At 37.1% G+C, this 24,903-nt stretch overlaps 1 protein-coding gene across 2 annotated transcripts in view; it reads right to left on the bottom strand.

Moving 5' to 3' along the window:
• Window positions 1–24,903, bottom strand: part of ZFAND4 (zinc finger AN1-type containing 4) — a 74,848-nt gene that overhangs the window by 29,826 nt on the left and 20,119 nt on the right. For both annotated transcript variants that reach the window (XM_055345098.1, XM_055345099.1), the window contains 3 exons: window positions 4,652–4,727; window positions 2,116–2,183; window positions 266–452 (listed from right to left, as the gene is read on the bottom strand). In XM_055345098.1, the coding sequence (XP_055201073.1) occupies window positions 266–452; window positions 2,116–2,183; window positions 4,652–4,727 (331 nt within the window). The remainder of the gene's footprint in view (window positions 1–265; window positions 453–2,115; window positions 2,184–4,651; window positions 4,728–24,903) is intronic.

The following is a 24,903-nucleotide window of genomic DNA, read 5'->3' as shown; positions in this document are numbered from 1 at the left end:
AATAAAGTTTTTTTGAAATAAATCTTTTATAAGAAAACCTTTCTCAATAAATAAATTTCAGTTTTATAAATTACTAAGTATCAAACACATAAAGGACAATTTTAGAATTATATACCTAGGGCAGTGGGGTGGAGAGAATGCATGAAATTTAGTCTTATGAATATGAGATTGTTTTGATAACACATAGTAAACATTAAGGTTTATGGAGTATATCACACAGGGTCCTCCTCTTCTAAGTGAGACATGCAAATGAAAACATATTTACCTTAAAGATTCAGATAATGGTGTTAAAGTGCCATCTCCCCTATCTACTACACGAAAGAAATTCAGTTGATCTCCTTCTCGGTATACCAAAAATGTAACTTGTTTGTTGCAGGAGGTCTTCTCCCAGACCTCATCTCGAATGGAATCCATGTACTCAGCCATCTCCCTAAGTGGATCTTCCATAGGAACTACAAATGGAAAAATTGATAAACAAGCTTTCAATTTATATCAAGTTTTATGCATGTTGGTACAGTGACAGGATATAATGAGCTAAACTGAAATAACACTGTGCATACAACATATACGTGATAGTCTTTAAATAAGTTTCTGATCTTTTTATAGTTTAATATAGCATTCCATATGTTGTACTAACATGAAAGAAATGAAATGCATTATTATGTTGTTACATACAAAGACAGGGCTTAACCAAATACATCAGTATTTTTCTGTGCCACTAGAGTCTGCTGATTCCATGACATATTTACCTATGACTATTTTCACTTCACACATCTATTTCCTATATTTTCCAAATTGGTCAGATCAATAATCAAAAGCACACTGGTTTAAAGACAATACTATACACAGATAACCAACTTTCAAAATTTTCTAACAGTGGAATTCACATGTCATTAAACACTATATAATTCTATCTTACAATGGCTCCATAAACACGTTAGAGTTCTTACACTATTCTCAGACTTGGTACTGTAAACATTTTATGTCACAAAGGACAATTTTATAAGCCCAGTTTATAGAATTCCTAATACTAGGAGTGCTAGTAGCCAACTCTAACATTACTACCTTTACATTTTTCTAACCTATCCAAAACAGTTCAACATAACTTACAAAATCCTCCTGAAGCAGCTAGGAAAAAGATGATAATAACCGCCATTTTCTAACTAAAATTATGAAACAGAGAGACAAGATTTGACTTGTGGAAGAAATAAACTAGCACTGGAATCAATACTTAACCTTAGTCTTCTGGTCAGTATAAGATCAAACAAGTATGAAGGTCTTCCCTTTCAAATAAGGCCCACAAAACAGAACTGCTCTGAGCAGTCTAAGGATCCCTCTTCTTGGTGGGGAATCATGTGACACACCTGAATCAGGAACCAATAAGAACATTTCCAAATTTCCCCATGCTTAGAACTCTCTTCTTAATCAAATAGAAATTGCTCACATCAACTTTTCCAAGGGCCCTTCCACAATGATCCTCCTAGAATCCTATTTCCACACTGTCACACTCCCCAAATTCCTCCACTGCACTTGCAACTGCCTGACATCAAATCTTTACTCCTTTATTATGGGCAATGTCAGTAAGCAGAAACTTTTTTCCTCCATGGAACAGTGTATTGAACATCTAGTAGATGCATAAAATATACTCGTTAAATGAATGACTTCCAGAGATTGCCCACACTCTGAAAAAGGATTCAACAGTGCCAAAATAATACCCATGAAACCCAAATGCATCACGAACCAGGCTAACGGGCAACTTTAGAATTCTCTGTAAAAATCATTATACCCAGAGTTGAAGATTCTGGGTAAAAGAAAGCAACAAACTGGTATGAACCTAAACACAGTGATAACCATATATTTATACAATGCTATCATTTCCTTTCCCTCTACTGGTGAGGTTTACTTTTAAATATCCTAGTATTAAATCAAGAATCAGGAGATTTTCCTGAAACATGAGTTCCTTCTGTGTATTTGGGCTTTAAAGAACAATGCTTAGAAAAACAATCATCATTTTTCTAAGGAAGAAAATCTGACTAAAACTTGAGACTATAAAAATACCAACTGGCTTGACAATTATTTAATTGCTTTAATATACAGAATTTCACAAATGCCTACCTCTTCTAGTATTTATAGGTCCCCCACGCATAGCCAATACCAGCTTCAAGGTACAACCTTCTGATATACTGTGAACACAAAAATAAACCACCATAATTAAAGTGTACTTGGTGTTAGACATATACACAATTAAGTGCTAGTTTATCAGGTATAGTACTTACCCTCTATAATAAAAAAAGATACAGCAATATACGTTAATATAAAATGTTAACTTAATTACTTGTATAAAAAGGGAAAAGTAAGTTCTCATAGGCTTTAAATATGACATGTCATCTCAATTTAGTCTCTTCGTTTCACACAAAGAAAAAGAGGCTCTAAGAAGAAAAGAAGTTTGTCCAAGGTTCAAAATGTTAGAAAATAGATCCAGTTAGTAAAAAATAGAAAAATAGCAAATTTATAAGATCTACAAGATCTCTTGAATCCCTGTGCTCTTCCAGATATTTCACATCACCTCTGTCTCTCTTTTTTTTTTTATTACGAAAAGAGTGAAGAAGTGTATGAATGAGAGAAGGGAGAAAAAAAGACGAAAGCCAAATAGTGTATCTGCAATCACTGGTGCACACAGTATCACTTAGTAACAGAAGAAAAGCTTGATGAAAAAAATGAAAGACTTGGTGAAGAGCAAAACTCTCTTACCCAATACTCTTTTTTGTCTCTATCAAGTGTATTTGTTTTACTTTTTTATTTTTTTAAAGATCTTATTTATTTATTTGAGAGAGACAGAATGCAAGTGGGAGAACACAAGTAGGGGGAACAGCAGACTCCCCGCTGAGCAAGGAGTTTGATGTGGAGCTCAATCTCGGGACCTCAAAATCATGATCTGAACCGAAGGCAGCTGCCTGATTGGGCCACCCAGACACCCCTATTTTTATTTTTTCATTAAGTTTTTTATTTTAATTCTAGTATAGTTAACAGTGTTATTATATTAGTTCCAGGTGTACAATACAGTGATTCAACAATTCTATGTATTACTCAGAGTGCTTATCATGATTAGTGTCCTTCCTCTTAATCTCCTTCACCTAGTTAACCCATCCTCCACCCACCTCCCCGCCTCTGGTAACCAACACTTTGTTCTCTATAGTTAAGAGTGTTTCTTAGTTTGTCTATGTTTTTCCTTTGCTTATATGTTTTGTTTTTAAATTCCACACATGAGTGAAACTCGATGGTATTTACCTTGTTCTGACTTACTCCACTAAGCATTATACTCTCTAGCTCCTTCCATGTCATTGCAAATGCAAGATTTCATTTTTTTATGGCTGAAAAATATTTCATTCATTCATCTACCAGTGGACATTGGGCTGCTTCCATAATTTGGCTATTGTAAATAATGCCTCTATAAACAGAGGGTTGCATGTATCCCTTTGAATTAGTGTTGGGTAAATACCCAATAGTGCAATTATTAGATTGTAGGGTACTTCTATTTTAAATTTTTTGATGAACCTCCACACTATCTTCCACAGTGGCTGCACCAATTTGCATTCCCACCACCACTACAAGAGGATTCCTTCCCCCCCACCCCGCCCCCAGCAATCTCATCAACACCTGTTGTATCTTGTGTTATTACTTTTAGCCATTCCAACAGGTGTGAGGTAACATATCACTGAAGTTTTGATTTGCATTTCCCTGATGATTAGTGATACTGAGCATCTTTTCATATGTTTGTTGGCCATCTAGATGTCTTCTTTGCAGAAATGCCTGTTTTTTAATTGGATCATTTGGTTTTGGGGTGTTGAGTTGTATTGTTTTTTATTTTTTTGGATACTAACCCTAACCCTTTCTTGGATATGTCATTTGCAAAATCTCCCATTCAGTTGATTGCTTCTAGTTCTGTCCTTTGCTGTGCAGAAGCTTTTCATTTTGATGTAGTCCCAATAGTTTATTTTTGCCTTTATTTCCCTTGCCTCAGGAGATATACATTAGAAAAATGTTGCTATAGCTGGTATCAGAGAAATTACTACATGTGCTCTCTTCTAGGATTTTTATTCTTACCCAATACTCTTGTAAAAATGAAAAGAAAAAGAAAGTAGCCAAGTGGGAACAGGTCAATATTAAAAAGAGCACAAGGCAAGGTCAAAAGAGAAAGATTAAAAAATAAAAAGGCAGGGGATACGTAATTGGTGTGAAAAATGAAAACATAAAGAATCGGGATCCCTGGGTGGTGCAGCGGTTTAGCGCCTGCCTTTGGCCCAGGGCGCGATCCTGGAGACCCGGGATCGAATCCCACGTCGGGATCCTGGTGCATGGAGCCTGTTTCTCCCTCTGCCTGTGTCTCTGCCTCTCTCTCATCTCTCTCTGTGTGACTATCTTAAATAAAAATAAATTAAAAAAAAAGAAAAGAAAAGATAAAGAATCAAAGGATAAGGATCAGGCAGTATGGAGTACTGAACCAACATATCTTACGGTTCAGGATTTACCCTTAAATCTAGGAGTCACAACTATTCAGAAGACATGATCCAAGGATTCAGAAGGAAAATACTGATATATCAAGTAGTAATGCTGAGCATCTATAAAACAGCCAATATGTAATTAAACTCACTTGTAATCATTCAAGCAAAATTCATCTTCAAGTTCCATGTTATTCCAAATTAAGTGCTGCTGACAGATGGAAATACCTTAGGGAAATGTTATAAAAATATGGTTACAAATTCAATAGAATATTCAAACGAGTAGGATAGAAAGCTATTAAAGAATTACTATTAATAATAAATTAAACACGTTTCTAAATTGAATGCTAGGTGCTTAGCTAAAATTGCCAGAATCATAGGTAAAAGGTATGGTTAAAAGTAGATGGAGTCCAATCCACACACTTTAGAACAGTAATTTTAGTAACTCTCTATCCAAGAAGTGAAGTATGACATTAGGAGCCCTTTAAAGACAAATATCATGAAATCAGCCCTGAAGAATTTAAGATTTAAGGCCTAAAAGGCAGTTCTCAGTGCTATGAAGTACAGTCTTCATTCAGTTATTTGCAGATTGTTAAAAGTATATTGTTGGGGGTAGGGGAGGTGTGAAATGGGTGAAGGGGGTTAGAATGTACAAATCTCAGCTATAAAATAATTATGTAATAAAATATATAAAATAAAGTAGAACATGGGGACTATATAGTTAATAATATTGTATACCCAATGGAACATTACTCAGCCATTAGAAATGACAAATACCCACCATTTGCTTCAACGTGGATGGAACTGGAGGGTATTATGCTGAGTGAAATAAGTCAATCGGAGAAGGACAAACATTATATGGTCTCATTCATTTGAGGAATATAAATAATAGTGAAAGGGAATAGAGGGGAAGAGAGAAGAAATGGGTAGGAAATATCAGAAAGGGGAGACAGAACATGGAAGACTCCTAACTCTGGGAAATGAACTAGGGGTGGTGGAAGGGGAGGAGGGCGGGGGGTGGAGATGACTGGGAAGCGGGCACTGAGGGGGGCACTTGACGGGATGAGCCCTGGGTGTTATTCTGTATGTTGGCAACCTGAACACCAATAAAAAATAAATTTATTATTAAAATAATAATAATAATAATAATAATAATATTGTATACCTGAAAGTTGCTAAGAGAGTAGAAGAAAATTTCTTCATCACAAGAAAACAAGTTTATAACTCTGTATGGTGATGGATGTTAAAAAGACCCATTACAGTAACCACTTTGCAATAAATACAAATATTGAATCATTATATTGTATACTCAAAACAAGTATGTCCAATTATATCTAAGTTCAAATATATAGAACATTTAACTTAGTTTACTGTTTTTGTGGGGAGGCAGTTATTCCTAAAATGTCTTCCTAGAGTAGTATTATCTAATGATTAACATGGCATCTTTCATAACTCTTCTGAATGGAAAAGTCAGAAATCTTGAAAAACGGTAGAAAATATCATTTTGAATATAAACATTAATGTACTAGAAAATTCTTTCCACCTTAGTATTTATATGTGATCATATATTAACATGTTCTTTTGTAGACCCTAAACACTAATCACAGAATAATTCAATATTTGGCGCAAAAAAAAAAGTATGTTGTGCGTTATTTTCAATGCTGAAAATTATACTCTACAACACAGTTATTTGCATTCCTGTGATATTAAAGAAATATTAAGGAAGATTCTACAGACTAATATAATTAATCTTTTTTGTGCATTTGTTAGTTTTTTCCAAAGTGTACATTAGAATGCCCAAAGAAGCAGCCCAGGTGGCTCAGTGGTTTAGCGCCACCTTCAGCCCAGGGCCTGATCCTGGAGACCCCGGATCGAGTCCTGCGTCAGGCTCCCTGCTTCTCCCTCTGCCTATGTCTCTGCCTCTCTCTTTCTGTGTGTGTGTGTGTATCTCATGAATAAATAAAATCTTAAAAAAAAAAAAAGAATGCCCAAAGAATATTTGGACTATACTCGCCAGAGAGTATTATCTACACTATAGAACATTTAATGAATACCGATATTGATGAAAATCTTTCTTGAATATCTCATATACTTAGCCCTCTCAAATTATTTTTCTTAGGATACTAAAGCTGCCTAGAATAATAATGGTGGTGGGGTGCCTGGGTGGCTTTATTGGTTAAGTGTTCAACTTTTGATTTTGGATCAGGTCATGATCTCAGCATCATGAGATCAAGTCCTGCATCCAGCTCTAAGCTCAGGATGGAATCTACTTGTCCCTCTCCTCCTGCTCATCCCTCTGTTTGTCTCTCTTTCAAATAAATAAATAAAATCTTAAAAAAATAATAACAGTGGTATGTATGCTACTGTTTATTATTATAAGCGAATAACTAGAGGGCAGGGCAAGATGGCATAAGAGTAGGGTCCCCAAGTCACCTGTCCCCACCAACTTAACTAGATAACTTTCAAATCATCCTGAAAACCTACAAATTTGGCCTGAGATTTAAAGAGAGAACAGCTGGAATGCTACAGTGAGAAGAGTTCGCACTTCTATCAAGGTAGGAAGACAGAAAAATAAATAAATAAAAAAGCATCCAAGGGGGATGGGACCCTGCAAGGAGCCAGGCTAAGGCCCTTATTGTTGTTATTCTTTGTGGTTTTTTTCCTTTTCTTCTTTTATTCTCTTTTTTTTTTCCTCCCTTTTCCATTACAACTTGTTTTTAGCCACTCTGCACTGAGCAAAATGACTAGAAAAAAAAAAAAAAAACTCACCACAAAAGAAAGAATCAGAAATAGTACTCTCCCACAGAGTTACGGAATTTGGATTACAATTAAATGTCAGAAAGTCAATTCAGAAGCAGAATTATAAAGCTACTGGTGGCTTTGGAAAAAGCATAAGGGATTCAAGAGACTTCATGACTGCAGAATTTAGATCCAATCAGGCCAAAATTAAAAATCATTAAATGAGATGCAATCCAAACTGGAGGTCCTAACAATGAGAGTTAATGCGGTAGAAGAATGAGTGAGTGACACAGAAGACAAGTTGATGAAAAGGAAGGAAGCTAAGGAAAAAGAGAAAAACGATTAAAAGATCATGAGGAAAGGTTAAGGGAAATAAATGGCAGCCTAAGAAGGAAAATTCTACTTTAATTGGGGTTCTAGAGGGCGCCAAAAGGGACAAAGGACCAGAAAGTGTATTTGAACAAATAATAGCTGAGAACTTACCTAACTTGGGAAAGGAAATAGGCATTCAGATCCGGGAGAGAGGTCCCCCCGACATTTAATAGTGAAACTTGCAAATTGCAAATATAAAGAGAAGATTCTTAAAGCAGCAAGAGACAAGAGATCCCTAACCTTTATGGGGAGAAGTATTAGGTTAACAGCAGACCTCTCCACAGAGACCTGGCAAACCAGAAAGGGCTGGCAAGATATATTCAAGGTCCTAAATGAGAAAAACATGCAGCCAAGAATACTCTATCCAGCAAGGCTCTCATTCAGAATAGAAGGAGAGATAAAGAGCTTCCAAGATAGGCAGAAACTGAAAGAATATATGACCACCAAACCAGATCTGCAAGAAATATTAAGGGGGACTCCATAAAAGAAAGAGGAGGTCCAAGGAAACAATCCACAAAAACAGGGACTGAATAGGTATCAATGATGACACAAAATTCTTATCTTTCAATAAGATAAGAATTCTGAACATGAATGGGCTTAATGATCCCATTAAAAGGCGCAGGGCTTCAGACTGGAGAAAAAAGCAAGAGCCATCTATTTGCTGTCTACAAGAGACTCATTTTAGACCTAAGGAAACCTACAGACTGAAAATGAAAGAATGGAGAACCATTTACCATTCAAATGGTCCTCAAAAGAAAACAGGGGTAGCAATCCTCATATCAGATAAGTTAAAGTTTATCCCAAAGACTGTAGTAAGAGATGAAGAGGGACACTATATCATACTTAAAGGATATATCCAACAAGAGGACCTAACGGTCATGAATATTTATGCCCCGAATGCGGGAGCTGCCAAGTCTATCAATCAATTAATAACCAAAGTTAAGACATACTTAGATAATAATACACTAATACTGGGAGACTTCAACATGACGCTTTCTGTAAATGACAGATCTTCTAAGCACAACATCTCCAAAGAAACAAGAGCTTTAAATGATACACTGGACCAGATCGATTTCACAAATATTTACAGAAATTTACATCCAAATGCAACTGAATATACATTCTTCTCAAGTGCACATGGAACTTTCTCCAGAATAGACCACATACTGGGTCACAAATCAGGTCTTAACCGATACCAAAAGATTGGGATCGTCCCCTGCATATTTTCAGACCATAATGCTTTGAAACTAGAACTAAATCACAAGAAGAAGTTTGGAAGGACTTCAAACATGTGGAGGTTAAAGACCATCCTGCTAAAAGATGAAAGTGTCAACCAGGAAATTAGAGAAGAATTAAAAAGATTCATGGAAACTAATGAGAATGAAGATACAACCATTCAAAATCTTTGGGATACAACGAAGGCAGTCCTGAGGGGGAAATACATCACAATACTAGCATCCCTCAAAAAACTGGAATGAACTCCAATACAAAAGCTAACCTTGCACCCAAAGGAGCTGGAGAAGCAACAGCAAATGAAACCTTCATCCAGCAGAAGAAGAGAGTTAATAAAGATTCGAGCAGAACTCAATGAAATCGAGACCAGAAGAACTGTGGAACAGATCAACAAAACCAGGAGTTGGTTCTTTGAAAGAATTCATAAGATAGATAAACCATTAGCCATCCTTATTAAAAGGAAAAGAGAAAAGACTCAAATTAATAAAATCATGAATGAGAACGGAGAGATCACGACCAACACCAAGGAAATACAAACGATTTTAAAAACTTATTATGAGCAGCTATATACCAATAATTTAGGCAACCTAGAAGAAATGGACACATTTCTGGAAAACCACAAACTACCAAAACTGGAACAGGAAGAAATAGAAAACTTGAACAGGCCGATAACCAGGGAGGAAATGGAAGCAGTCATCAAAAACCTCCCAAGACACAAAAATCCAGGGCCAGATGGCTTCCCCGGGGAATTCTATCAAATATTTAAAGAAGAAACAATATCTATTCTACTACAGTTGTTCCAAAAGATATCAAGGGATGGAATACCTCCACCAAACTCGTTCTATGAGGCCATCATCACCTTAATTCCAAAACCAGACAAAGACCCCACGACCCCACCAAAGAGGAGAATTATAGACCAATATTCCTGATGAACACAGATGCAAAAATTCTCAACAAGATACTAGCCAATAGGATCCAACAGTACATTAAGAAGATTTTTCACCATGACGAAGTGGGATTTATCCCCAGGATGCAAGGCTGGTTCAACACTCGTAAAGCAATCAATGTGGTGGGTCATATCAACAAGAGAAAAAACAAGAACCACATGATTCTCTCCATAGCTGCAGAGAAAGCATTTGACAAAATACAGCATCCATTCCTCATCAAAACTCTTCAGAGTGTAGGGATAGAGGGAACATTCCTCAGAATCTTCAAAGCCATCTACAAAAAGCCCACAGCAAATATCATTCTTAATGGGGAAACACTGGAAGCCTTTCCCCTAAGATCAGGAACAAGACAGGGATGTCCACTCTCACCACTGCTATTCAACGTAGTAGTAGAAGGCCTAGCTAGCTTCAGCAAGCAGACAACAAAAAGAAATAAAAGGCATTCAAATTGGCAAAGAAGAAGTCAAACTATCCCTCACTGCAGATGACATGACACTGTACATAGAAAACCCAAAAGCCTCCACCCCAAGATTGCTAGAACTCATACAGCAATTCAGCAGTGTGGCAGGATACAAAATCAATGCCCAGAAATCAGTGGCATTTCTATACACTAACAATGAGACTGAAGAAAGAGAAATTAAGGAGTCAATCCCATTGACAATTGCACCCAAAAGCATAAGATACCTAGGAATAAACCTAACCAAAGAGGTAAAGGGTCTATATCCTGAAAACTACAGAAGACTTCTGAAAGAAATTGAGGAAGACACAAAAAGATGGAAAAATATTCCATGCTCATGGATTGGAAGAATTAATATTGTAAAAATGTCAATGTTACCCAGAGCAATTTACGTGTTTAATGCAATCCCTATCAAAATACCATGGACTTTCTTCAGAGAGTTGGAACGAATCATCTTAAGATTTGTGTGGAATCAGAAAAGACCCCAAATAGCCAGGGGAATATTAAAAAAGAAAACCAGAGCTGGGGACATCACAATGCCAGATTTCAGGTTGTACTACAAAGCTGTGGTCATCAAGACAGTGTGGTACTGGCACAAAAACAGACCCATAGATCAATGGAACAGAATAGAGAACACAGAAGTGGACCCTCAACTTTATGGTCAACTAATATTTGACAAAGCAGGAAAGACTATCCACTGGAAAAAAAAAAGTCTCTTGAATAAATGGTGCTGGGAAAATTGGACATCCACCTGCAGTAGAATGAAACGAGACCATTATCTTACACCAGACACAAAGATAAACTCAAAATGTTTGAAAGATCTAAATCTAGATCAAAATCCTAGAGGAGAACACAGGCAACACCCGTTTTGAACTTGGCCACAGCAACTTCTTGCAAGATACATCCATGAAGGCAAGAGAAACAAAAGCAAAAATGTACTATTGTGACTTCATTGAGATAAAAAGCCTCTGCAAAGCAAAAGAAACAGTCAACAAAACTAAAAGACAACCTACAGAATGGTAGAAAATACTTGCAAATGACGTATCAGATAAAGGGCTAGTATCCAAGATCTATAAAGAACTTCTTAAACTCAACAGCAAAGAAACACAATCCAATCATGAAATGGGCAAAAGTCATGAACAGAAACCTTACAGAAGAAGACACAGACAGGGCCAACAAGCGCATGAGAAAATGCTCCGCATCACTTGCCATCAGGGAAATACAAATCAAAACTACAATGTACCTTTCTCTCCACATAGCTGCCCCTGATTTCCCCCAACATGCCTTCCACTACTTTGCTTATAAATATCCCCTATTACAGCTTGTCCATATTACAGTGAAAGTGTGTATTTCTCTACTCTCAGTATTGAGGATAAAGGACCATGTCTCACTGTCTCTAGCAAGCACATTTTGGAGACAGGGCATAGAAGGCACACCTGTTCCTTTTGTGTGTTTATTCAGAAAACATACCCAGAGTAGTGCTGGGAGCACAGAAAGATGATGTGTTCTTTTTCAATTTCCCTCAATACGCTAGTAATAATAAGACATCTGGGATATTGGAGAGAATGGTTATCTGGGAGAATGTTATTTAAAAATAAAGGGTAGTTTTCAACCAAATTTAAACGAGTGATCATGGCTCAGTTGGTGGAATATGCGACTCTTGATTTGGGATCCTAAGTTTAAGCCCCACAGGTGGTGTGGAATTTACTTAAAATTAAATAAATGACTGATTATGCTTAAAAAAAAAAAAACCCACCAGTGAGAATGGTGAAAATTAACAACACAGGAAACAACAAATGTTGAGGGGAACCCTCCCCTCTTGCACTGTTGGTGGGAATGTGAACTTACAGCCACTCTGGGAAACTGTGTGGAGGTTCCTCAAAGAGTTAAAAACAGAACTGCCCTACAACCCACCATTGCACTGCTGGGGATTTACCCCAAAGATACAGATGCAGTGAAACGCCGGAACCCCTCACCCCAATGTTTATAGCAGCAATGTCCACAATAGCCAAACTGTGGAAGGAGCCTCGGTGTCCATTGAAAGATGAATGGATAAAGAAGCTGTGGTCTATGTATACAGTGGAATATTAGCCATTAGAAATGACAAATACCCACCATTTGCTTCGCCGTGGATGGAACTGGAGGGTATTATGCTGAGTGAAGTAAGTCAATCAGAGAAGGACAAACATTATATGGTCTCATTCATTTGGGGAATATAAAAAATAGTGAAAGGTAATAACAGGGAAAGGAGAAAAAATGAGTGAAAATACCAGTGAGGGTGACAGAACATGAGAGACTCCTAAGTCTGGAAAACAAACAAGGGGTAGTGGAAAGGGAGGTGGGCGAGGGTTGGGGTGACTGGGTGACCGGCACTGAAGGGGGCACTTGATGGGATGAGCACTGGGTGATAGGTTATATGTCGGCAAATGAACCCCAATAAAAAAATAATAAAAAAATAAAGTATCTACTGCAGATAATATGACATATCTGAAAAACCCACAAATTTATGAGAAAACCACACAAAAAAGATAATTCAATACCAGTATATACAATTAACATACAATATCAACAGCCTTCAAGTAAACACTAAACCATTAAGGGACACAATGGTAAAGAAAATTCCATTTACAATAACAATAAAGATTTAAAGATTATGAAGTACTTAGAATAAGCTTAATAAGAAAAGTGAAACTCTTGCTACTAAGAAAATTTTGAAGCACTACTGAAAACATAAAAGTGGACTTGAACTGTAGCTGGAGAGAGAGTGTGAGTGGGGGGAGGGGCATAAAGAGAGAATCTTTAAGCTGACTCCCCACTGTGTAGGCAAACACCAGAGTCAGTCTTATGACCCCTGAGATTATTACCTGAGCTGAAACCAAGACACACATCAGATCCTGTCCCTGCAACTAATTGTATGATTTGGGGTGAGTGTTAAATCCCCCCTGTATTTTCTCATTTGTAGCATGATGATTAAAAATCATAAAATGATGAAATAGATCAATATTGTATAGGATTTAAAACAGCGCCTGAAATATAATAAACATTGTGTAAGTGCTTGTTGAAAAAAAAAGTAGACTTGAACAAAACACAAAAAGAAGGTTGTTTTTAGATAGAATAATTTAGCACCATAAAGATGTCAGTTCTACTTAATTTATAAATTAAATGCAATCACTCTAAAACTACCAAACTCTTTTAAAAAAGAGTAAGACAAGGCAACACTAAAGTTAAAAGCAAAACAAACATGCAATAGCTAGGGAAAAAAATACCAAAAAAGAAAATCCAAGAGCAGTACACTTCCACCTGACATGAAAACATACTATAAAGTCTCTATAATTAAAAGTGTGATACTGACACACAGAAAGCCCAGAAACAGACCCAACTATAGATGAGAAAGGTGGTATTTCAAATTACTGAGCCAAAAATGGACTTTTATAATAAATGGTGCTGGAATAACTGTGTAATCATTTGGAAAAAGAAAATTGGATTCATACCTAATGCTATATATAAGAATAAATAACAAGAACAAAGAATAAACTCCAAACAGATTTAAGATCTAAATGTTAAAAATGAAGCTATATAAATACTAAAAGAAAACATGGCCTAATTGCTCTTAATTGTTATGGAAAGAAAGGTCTATTCTAATTACAACTTAAAATGCAGAGATAGTAAAAGATTGATAAATTTGCTTAAACTTTTCTTTCACATGCAAAAATTTTTTTAATTGCATGAGAAAGAAGCCACTATAAAAAAAGTCAGAGGCACCAGGTAGCTTGGTCAGTTAGTTATGCATCCAATTCTTGGTTTCAGGTTCAGGTTATGATCTCATGGGTTAAAAGACTGAGCCCTGTGTCTAACTCTGCACTCAGTGGGGAGTCTACTTGAAGATTCTCTATGCTCTCCTCCCACTCATGCTCCTCTCTGTCTTTATAAAATAAATAAATCTTTTTTAAAAAGTCAAAAAACAACTGAGAAATTAGGAGAAAATATGTGTGACATATACCACAGATACAAAACTAATAACCCTAATATATAATGAACTTTTAAAATTTTGGGATGACCAAAAAAAAAAAAAAAATTGTGGGATGTGGGATGAGGTTCAAAACCCAGTAGAAAAATAGGCAAAAGACATGAACAAGGAATTTACCGTGGAAGATGTAAAAATAGCCCTTAAACATATGAATTAAATGTTCCAATTCATTCCTAATTAGAGAAGAACAAACTAAAAGAACACATTCAACTGGCAAAAATTTTGAAGTATGACAACACTTTCTGTCGGGCAAGGCTTGGGTAAACAGTAAAATAAGTTACTGTGGAATACAAACTGGTACAACCATTCTGAAAAGGATTTGACAATACCTAACAAAACTACGTATCCACTTACTTTTTGACCCAGCAATCACAATTTTAGTAATCTACCCTAAAGATACACCTCAACATACAAAAATACATATGCACAGGTTATCCATTGTAGAGCCATTAAAAATAGCAAATCATTGGAAATAACCTAAATGTCATGCAGAGAAAAGTGATTCAATAAAATAGCATATATCCACACAATGCAGCACTATAAAACTGTAAAGGAAAAAATACTATAAAGAAAAGTAAATGGGATGCCTGGATGGCTCAGCAGTTAAGCTCTGCTTTTGGCTCAGGGCGTGATCCTGGAGTTCAGGGATCAAGTCCCACATTGGGCTCTCTGAGGGGAGCCTGCTTCTCCCTCTGCCTATGCCTCTGCCTCCGTGTGTGTGTGTGTGTGTGTGTGTGTGTGTGTGTGTGTGCATGTGTGACAAATAAATAAAATCTTTAAAAAAAAGAAAAAGAAAAGTAAATGAGAAACACTTTTATAAACTGATTTGGAATGATATCCAGTATATATTATTAAGCATAAAAAGCAAAATACAAAGACTGTCTATAGAATGTTACCATTCAAGTTTGAAAGAATACATGAAATATACATGTTTTAAAATGAAAACAGGATAAATCAGAAACTAGTAAGACTGCTTATCCAGTGGATGGGGCGATGGGATGGAAAAATGTGCAAAAGAAAACAGGTAGTGGGGATGGAAAGTAGCAACAACACTTCTAAAATTTTTACGTAGTTCTGACTCTTAGAACCATGTTGATGATTCACATCAACTCACTCCCTCCCGAATTAATAATTAAAATCATTCAGGTTGTACATGAACATCAAAATAACACAAAGAATAACAAATGAATATAACTACTAAAAGTGAAGGTGTGGGAAGAAAAAAACTAACTTCAGTAACTTTAGAAAACAGTATTTTGATCATATATTATGTAGGCTAAGGACAAAAAGAACTGCACACAAATTTATACCCTAAGTTAGTAAGCTTGTTTCTAAGATATGAGTTCTGATTCTAAACTAATCTGTAAATACAGCAAGTTTAAGAGAATAAGTAGATACATTATGAATAATATAAACCAAGTTTCTTACTGTGACAGAAAGAATTACAAATGGAATAAGAATCAGCCAGAATAAACACTACGGTGTTAAACTGGAGTTATCTGTATGAATTCACAGTTTTTAACACATAAGTCTGGACCCAAGTATGTGTATACATGTGTACTAAATACACATATTTCTATCTGTTATGATGAGCCAAAAGCAATGACATACCAATAGTAATGAGTACTTGGCACTTGAATCTTGGTTTCTAAATACCAATCATATGAAAGTAACCTTGGACAAATGGCTTATGCCAGGGTTGAGGGAGGGAAAATACAAAATGAACCTGAAATATCTCATGGTGCCAGGCAAGGCAAGGATATGCCTAAAAATTGATGGGGACATTTCAAAAGGGCATAAAGATTAATTTGGATGTACTCCCAATAGTTATACTTGGAATAATGTCAGCAAAAAGATTAACAACAGTAAGAGGTTATAACCTACAGAATAAAATAAATATCTGTGAATCCATGCTGATAGCTAGATAATTGGATAAATAGGTAACGTTTCCTTACAGTAGAATGCCAAAAAATCCTGAAGCAATAAGGGAAACAGAAAAATCATCATTAGCAAATACCCAGCATTTGCTTCGACATGGATGGACCTGGAGGGTATTATGTTGAGTGAAACCAGTCAATCGGAAAAGGACAAACATTATATGGTTTCATTCATTTTGGGAATATAAAAATTAGTGAAAGGGAATAAAGGGAAAGGAGAGAAAATGAGTGAAAATATCAGTGAGGGTGGCAAAACATGAGAGACACCTAACTCTGGGAAATGAACAAGGGGTAGTGGAAGGGGAGGTGGGCGGGGGGTTGGGGTGACTGGGTAATGGGCACTGAGGGGGGCACATGATGCGATGAGCACTGGGTGTTATGCTATATGTTGGCAAATTGAACTCCAATAAAAAAAAAATTAAAAATCATTAGGGGGCAGCCCTGGTGGCACAGCGGTTTAGCACCACCTGCAGCCCAGGGCATGATTCTGGAGACCCATAATCGAGTCCCACGTCGGGCTCCCTGAATGGAGCCTGCTTCTCCCTCTGCCTGTGTCTCTGCCTCTATCTCTGTGTGTGTGTGTGTGTCTCTCATGAATAAATAAATAAAATCTTTTTTAAAAAATAAAAATAAATAAAAAAGAAAATAAAAAAATCATTAGGCAAATCATACAGTAATAAGTCAGACTTGTGGTTTCTAGTCCACCATGTAATGAGATTGGAAGTCATCCCTCCATCTTAAGTAAAAAGTAAATAAACTAAAAAAATCAATGATTCCTACTGAATCTGTCTCAAAGAAATAGGGTCACAGGTCAATAAGAAACCACTACTCCCAAAACTGGAGAGGTAGGTGAATATTAGAAAATTATAACAAACCAGCAGAACTAGTAAGTAAGAAAACCTTAACTATAATTGATGAACTGCTAGAGGCTCAGTGTGGATAATTATGAAAGTTAAAAATTCCAAGAGACCCAGTCATGAAGAGCCCCCATATTTTGTGAGTTTTACCTCCAAGAGTTTGATCAGGTTCTTACAGTGATTATCAGATAAAAATACCCTACTGCTTCCAGCAAAAGGAGGGAAAACGTACCAGTTTGAAATATGCCAGAACATTCTGTTCTTAACAAGGCTTTGCCCTCAGGAGAAACTATTTTACCACAGCCTAATCTGCTGGGGTCTTATCAGACCCTAACTGATTTGAGGGAAAGAAAATTTGTAAGCTCAGTACATTCTAGCCTTGCATGTGAGGGTAAGGGAAACACCTGACTCCAGACTGCTCTAACATTCCAAGTGGAGGAAAGGAAATGTTCAACTTCAAGCTCACTCTAGCCATCCTGTGCCACCTAAGGCAGGGGAGAAGGAGAAAGAAGAAGGCAAAGTGAAGTTCTAGTGCAGAGGCACAGGTTCAATAAAAAGACTGAGACCTAACCATAAGACTATAGAGAGCTTCCCCATGCCTCCCATCTTATTACCAAGTACATCAGGTCTGGCTACCAAGGAAGAATAACAAAGCCTTCTAAAGGGCAAAAAACAGTTTGAAGAGACAGAGCAAAAATCAGAACCAATCTCAAATCTCACATACAGCAAGGAAGGTGGAATTATCAGACTTAAATGTTAAAACCATGATTGTTATGCTAAAAGCTCTAACAGATAAAGGAGAGAGCATGCAAGAACAGTTTGGCAATGTAAGCAGAAAGATGAAAATTCTAAGAAAGAAAAGGAAATGCTAGAGAGATCAGTAACACTAAGAGAAAGGAAGAAAACCTTTGATGGGCTCATCAGTAGACTGGACACAGCTAAGGAAAATATCTGAGCTTGAGAATAATAAAGGAGTACTATGAACAACTCCATGCCCACAAATTTGATGATCTAGGTTAGATGGACCAATTCTATCCACTCAAAACATACAAGAAACAGACAATATGAGTATACCTTTATCTATTAGAGTTAATAATTAATAACCTTCGGGATCCCTGGGTGGCGCAGCGGTTTGGCGCCTGCCTTTGGCCCAGGGCGCGATCCTGGAGACCCGGGATCGAATCCCACATCGGGCTCCCGGTGCATGGAGCCTGCTTCTCCCTCTGCCTGTGTCTCTGCCTCTCTCTTTCTCTCTCTCTCTGTGTGACTATCATAAATAAAAAAAATTAAAAAAAAATAATAATTAATAACCTTCAAAAACAAAAAGTGCTAAGGCCAGATTGTTTCACTGGTGAATTCTACCAGTGATATTTAAGAAAGACATTATCCAATTCTGTACAGTTGATTCCAGAAGCATATGGAATACTTTCTAATTCATTCTATGAGGCCAACATTACCCCCAATACCAAAATCAGACAAAGATATTACAAGAAAACTACAGATCCATATCTCTCATGAACATAGATGAAAAAAATCCTCAACAAAATATCAGCAAGTCAAATTCAACAGCATATAAAAGGAATTACACAAGGCTTGTTGATCATTTAAAAAACAATGTAGTCTACCACTTCACCAGGCTAAAGAAGAAAAATCCCATTCAACAATAAAAACTACTGGAACTAATAAGCATCTAAAGCAAAATTGCAGGAAACAAGGTAAATATACTAAAGTCAATTACTTTTTTATGTACTAGCAATTACCAAGTAGAATTTGAAATTAAAAATATATTACCATTCGATAAAAATACCTGTATCTTAAAATATATATATTACCATCTACATTAACACCTAATGAAAAACAGGTATCTAACAAAATATGTATAAGATCTATATGTGAAAAACCATAAAATTCTGAGGAAAGATTTCAAAGAAGAACTAAAAAGAAGAACTAAATAAATGGAGAGAGATTCTATTGTCATGGATAGGAGGATTCAATATTGTCAGACTGTCCATTCTTTACAACTTGATCTGTAGATTCAACACAATCCAATTACAATTTCCGCAAATTATTTTGCGGCTATCAATAAACTGTAAGGTTTATATGGCAATGCAAAATGCCCAGGATAGCCAACCTAGTATGGAAGAACAGAGTTGGAGGACTGATACTACTGGACTTTAAGACTTACTATAAAGCAGCAGTAATCAATACAGTGTGGTAATAATGAAAGAATAGACAAAGAGACCAGGAGAATAGAATACAGAACCCTTCTGACTACATAAATATAGTCAATTGATCTTTGACAGAGCAAAGAGAATATAATGGAGCAGTCTTTTCCACAAATGGTGCTGTTAACAACTGAATATCCGCATGTAAAAAAAAATGAATCTAGCCACATGTCTTACATTCCTCACAAAAATTAATTCAAAATACATCAGAGACCTAAATGTAAAATGCCAACTATAAAACTCTTAGATAATAACCTGCTAAAAAACCTAGCTGGCTTTGGGTAGAATGATGACTTACTTATTTAAGTTAGTATTTTCCTTTTTTATAAGACTTTATTTATTTTAGAGAGAGAAAAAGGAGCATGAGTTGGGGGAGGAGGTGGCAAAGAAGGAAAGAGAGAGAGAAAATCTCAAGCAGACTCCCTACTGAGCATGGAGCCTGATGCAGGGCTCAATCCATACTCCTGAAATCATGACCAGAGCCAAAACCAAGAGTCAGACATTTAACCAACTGAGCCACACAGGGGCCCCTAATAATGATTTTTTAGATACAAAGACTTCACTAAAGTCAAAAACTTGGCTCTGTGAAAGACCATGTCAAAGAATGAGAAGATAAACCACAGACTGGGAACTTGTAAGAGACATAGCTGATAGAGGACTATTATCCAAATTATACAGAGAACTCTTAAAACTCAACAATAAGGAAACAATATGGTTGGAATCATGCAGTATGTAGGCTTTTTTCCCAAAGAAGATATAGATAGGAAGCATCTGAAAAATTTTTCAACATCATATGTCACTAGGAAAATACAAATTAAATTCATATTTCATACAAATTAAAACAAGATACTAACACACCTATTAGAATGGCCAAAATCCAAAACACTGACATCATCAAATGTTGGCAAGGATTTGCAGCAACAGAAACCCTCATTCACTGCTACTGGGGAATACAAAATGGTACATCCACTTTGGTAGTTTCTTATAAAATTAAATATACATTTACCATATGATCCAGTAATCACTTTCCTTGGTGTCTGCCCAGAAAAGTTAAAAACTTGTGCCCATATAAAAACTTTCACACGAATGTTTATAGCATCTTTATTCATAATCGTCCAAACCTGGAAGTAACCAAAATGTCCTTCAGTAGGTGAACAAGCTTATCCTGAAGTTCACATGGAAAAGAACCCAAAAGCCAAAAAAAATCCTGAAAGAGAGTTGGAAGACTTATATTCCCTAATTTCAAAACTACCAAACAGGTACAATAATCAAGACAGTATAGGCCTGACATAAGGATTCATCTATAAATCAATGGAACTAAGAAGCCAGAAATCAACTCATATGTTTGTGTTCAATCAATTTTTGGCAAGGATTCTGAGACAATTCAATGGAAAAAGAAGTCTTTTTAACAAGTTGTGCTGGAACAAATGGATAGTCACATGCAAAAGATTGAATTTGGACCCCTAATACCAGATGCAAAATGGACCAGGGAAAAGTTGGGCAGCGGCTGAAAAAGTTAAACATAAAATCATCATATGACCCAGCAATTCCATTCGTAGGTATATAACCAAAGAATTGAAAACAGGCACTCAAAAACTTGTACACATACGTTCATAACAGATTTATTCATAACAGAATAAATCCCTACAGGGACCCTGCTTCTCCCTCTGCCTGTATCTTTGTCTCTCTCTATTTGTGTCTCTCAGGAATAAATAAATAAAATCTAAAAAAAAAAAAACAAAAACAAAAAAAACAGCTTCTCTTGACTTTTCTAGATCCTTTTCATATTTCATGTCCTGTGGCTATCCCACTTTCTGACCCATACTAACAAAGAAGTTCACTTTGGGTTCAGGTTCAAGATGATGATGCAGGAGGCTCATATCTCCTTATGAACACTGCAAATCTACAGCTGTATACAGAATAATTCCCTCTAAAAGAAATTCAGAAACTAGTTGAGCAAATTCTACCCATCAAATAAATAAGAAACAAATTCATATTTAAATAGGTAGGAAAATAAACAAACAAACAAACAAACAAATACGTAGGAGAAGCTAAGGAACAATCTCACCATAAATCCCTCCTCTGGCATAGCAACACACAAGTGAGAGGAAACTCACAATTCCCAGCTTCTCCCTGAGGATCAAAGGGTTTGATCCCCACATCTAGCACTCCAACTTTTAAGGCTTCCACCCGTGAGACAGGCACTCAAAACATGAGGCTTTTTGACACACAAGACTGACAAGGCTGTGATAGTTCTTAAAGGGTTAATGCAGACTCACTAACACCTCAGACCAAGCACAGAAGCAGCAAACAAAATGCCCAGTCTTTCTGTGAAAGAAATCTGTCTGCTTAACCTAGAGCCTGAGAGGCACACTTCTAATTTAACACACCTCAAGGGACTGACTAAAATACTCTCCAGGGACCAGGGAAACCAACAAGTGCCATCTTTGTATTATCCCTCTGCTTTGTTCCAGACCTCCATTATCTTTAGAAAAAAGCTTACACATTTGGCACTCTGGTTTTTGTGGGTGCTGCTCAGGGGAACCTCTTGATTACCTGGATCCAGTGGTCTGCAGAGTTTACGTTAATAAGTACTAAGGGACTATGAAAAACAGAGAAACAATTCTTGAGGCACTTGGGTGGCTCACTCAGTTCAGCATCCAACTCTTAGTTTTGGCTCAGATTATTATCTCAGGATTGTGGCATCAAGCCCATATCAGGCTCTGGGCTCAGCAGGGAGTCTGCTTGAGATTCTCTTTCTACCTCTCCCTCCCCCCCTACAGAAAACTACTGAAAGAAATTGAGAAAGACACAAAGAGATGGAAAAATATTCCATGCACATGGATTGGAAGAATTAATATTGTGAAAATGTCAATGTTACCCAGGGCAATGTACACATGTAATGCAATCCCTATCAAAATACCATGGACTTTCTTCAGAGAGTTGGAGCAGATCATCTTAAGATTTGTGTGGAATCAGAAAAGACCCCGAATAGCCAGGGGAATTTTAAAAAAGAAAACCATAGCTGGGGGCATCACAATGCCAGATTTCAGGTTGTACTACAAAGTTGTGGTCATCAAGACAGTGTGGTACTGGCACAAAAACAGACACATAGATCAATGGAGCAGAATAGAGAATCCAGAAGGGACTCTCAACTTTATGGTCAACTAATATTCGATAAAGGAGGAAAGACTATGCACTGGAAGAAAGACAGTCTCTTCAATAAATGGTGCTGGGGGGCAGCCCGAGTGGCTCAGCGGTTTAGCGCCGCCTTCAGACCAGGGCCTGATCCTGGAGACCTGGGATCGAGTCCTGCATCAGGCTCCCTGCATGGAGCCTGCTTCTCCCTCTGCCTGTGTCTCCAATTAATGAATAAATAAAATCTAAAATAAATAAATAAATAAATGGTGCTGGGAAAATTGGACATCCACATGCAGAAGAATGAAACTAGACCACTCTCTTGCACCATACACAAGGATAAACTCAAAATGGATGAAAGATCTAAATGTGAGACAAGATTCCATCAAAATCCTAGAGGAGAACACAGGCAACACCCTTTTTGAACTTGGCCACAGTAACTTCTGGCAAGATACATCCACGAAGGCAAAAGAAACAAAAGCAAAAATGAACTATTGGGACTTCATCAAGATAAGAAGCTTTTGCACAGCAAAGGATACAGTCAACAAAACTAAAACACAACCTACAGAATGGGAGAAGATATTTGCAAATGACATATCAGATAAAGGGCTAGTTTCCAAGATCTATAAAGAACTTATTCAACTCAACAGCAAAGAAACAAATAATCCAATCATGAAATGAGCAAAAGACATGAACAGAAATCTCACAGAGGAAGACATAGACATGGCCAACAAGCACATGAGAAAATGCTCCGCATCACTTGCCATCAGGGAAATACACATCAAAACCACAATGAGATACCACCTCACACCAGTGAGAATGGGGTAAATTAACAGGGCAGGAAACAACAAATGTTGGAGAGGATGTGGAGAAAAGGGAACCTCTTACACTGTTGGTGGGAATGAGAAATGGTTCAGCCACTCTGGAAAACTATGTGGAGGTTCCTCAAAGAGTTAAAAATAGACCTGCCCTACGACCCAGCAATTGCACTGCTGGGGATTTACCCCAAAGATACAGATGCAATGAAACCCCAGAACACCTGCACCCCGATGTTTCTAGCAGCAATGTCCACAATAGCCAAACTGTGGAAGGAGCCTTGGTGTCCATCGAAAGATGAATGGATAAAGAAGATGTGGTTTATGTATACAGTGGAATATTCCTCAGCCATTAGAAATGACAAATACCCACCATTTCCTTCAACGTGGATGGAACTGGAGGGTATTATGCTGAGTTAAATAAGTCAGTCGGAGAAGGACTAACATTATATGGTCTCATTCATTTGGGGAATATAAAAAATAGTGAAAGGGAATAGAGGGGAAGGGAGAAGAAATAGGTAGGAAATATCAGAAAGGGAGACAGAACATGGAAGACTCCTAAATCTGGGAAATGAACTAGGGGTGGTGGAAGGGGAGGAGGGCGGGGGTGGGGGTGACTGGGTAGCGGGCACTAAGGGGGGCACTTGACGGGATGAGCACTGGGTGTTATTCTGAATGTTGGCAAATTGAACACCAATAAAAAATAAATTTATTGTTAAAAAAAAAAGGAAATGCCACTGATTTCTGGGCATTGATTTTGTATCCTGCCACACTGCTGAATTGCTGTATGAGTTCTAGCAATCTTGGGGTGGAGTCTTTTGGGTTTTCTATGTACAGTGTCATGTCATCTGCAGTGAGGGATAGTTTGACTTCTTCTTTGCCAATTTGAATGCCTTTTATTTCTTTTTGTTGTCTGCTTGCTGAAGCTAGCTAGGCCTTCTACTACTACGTTGAATAGCAGTGGTGAGAGTGGACATCCCTGTCTTGTTCCTGATCTTAGGGAAAGGCTTCCAGTGTTTCCCCATTAAGAATGATATTTGCTGTGGGCTTTTTGTAGATGGCTTTGAAGATTCTGAGGAATGTTCCCTCTATCCCTACACTCTGAAGAGTTTTGATGAGGAATGGATGCTGTATTTTGTCAAATGCTTTCTCTGCAGCTATGGAGAGAATCATGTGGTTCTTGTTTTTTCTCTTGTTGATATGACCCACCACATTGATTGCTTTACGAGTGTTGAACCAGCCTTGCATCCTGGGGATAAATCCCACTTGGTCATGGTGAAAAATCTTCTTAATGTACTGTTGGATCCTATTGGCTAGTATCTTGTTGAGAATTTTTGCATCTGTGTTCATCAGGAATATTGGTCTATAATTCTCCTCTTTGGTGGGGTCGTGGGGTCTTTGTCTGGTTTTGGAATTAAGGTGATGATAGCCTCATAGAACGAGTTTGGTGGAGGTATTCCATCCCTTGCTATCTTTTGGAACAACTGTAGTAGAATAGATATTGTTTCTTCTTTAAATATTTGATAGAATTCCCCGGGGAAGCCATCTGGCCCTGGATTTTTGTGTCTTGGGAGGTTTTTGATGACTGCTTCCATTTCCTCCCTGGTTATCGGCCTGTTCAAGTTTTCTATTTCTTCCTGTTCCAGTTTTGGTAGTT

The sequence above is a fragment of the Nyctereutes procyonoides genome, unplaced genomic scaffold (assembly GCF_905146905.1).
Source record: "Nyctereutes procyonoides isolate TBG_1078 unplaced genomic scaffold, NYPRO_anot_genome, whole genome shotgun sequence".
NCBI classification, from domain to species: Eukaryota; Metazoa; Chordata; class Mammalia; order Carnivora; family Canidae; genus Nyctereutes; species Nyctereutes procyonoides.
This window is presented reverse-complemented; position numbering and strand designations above follow the sequence as displayed.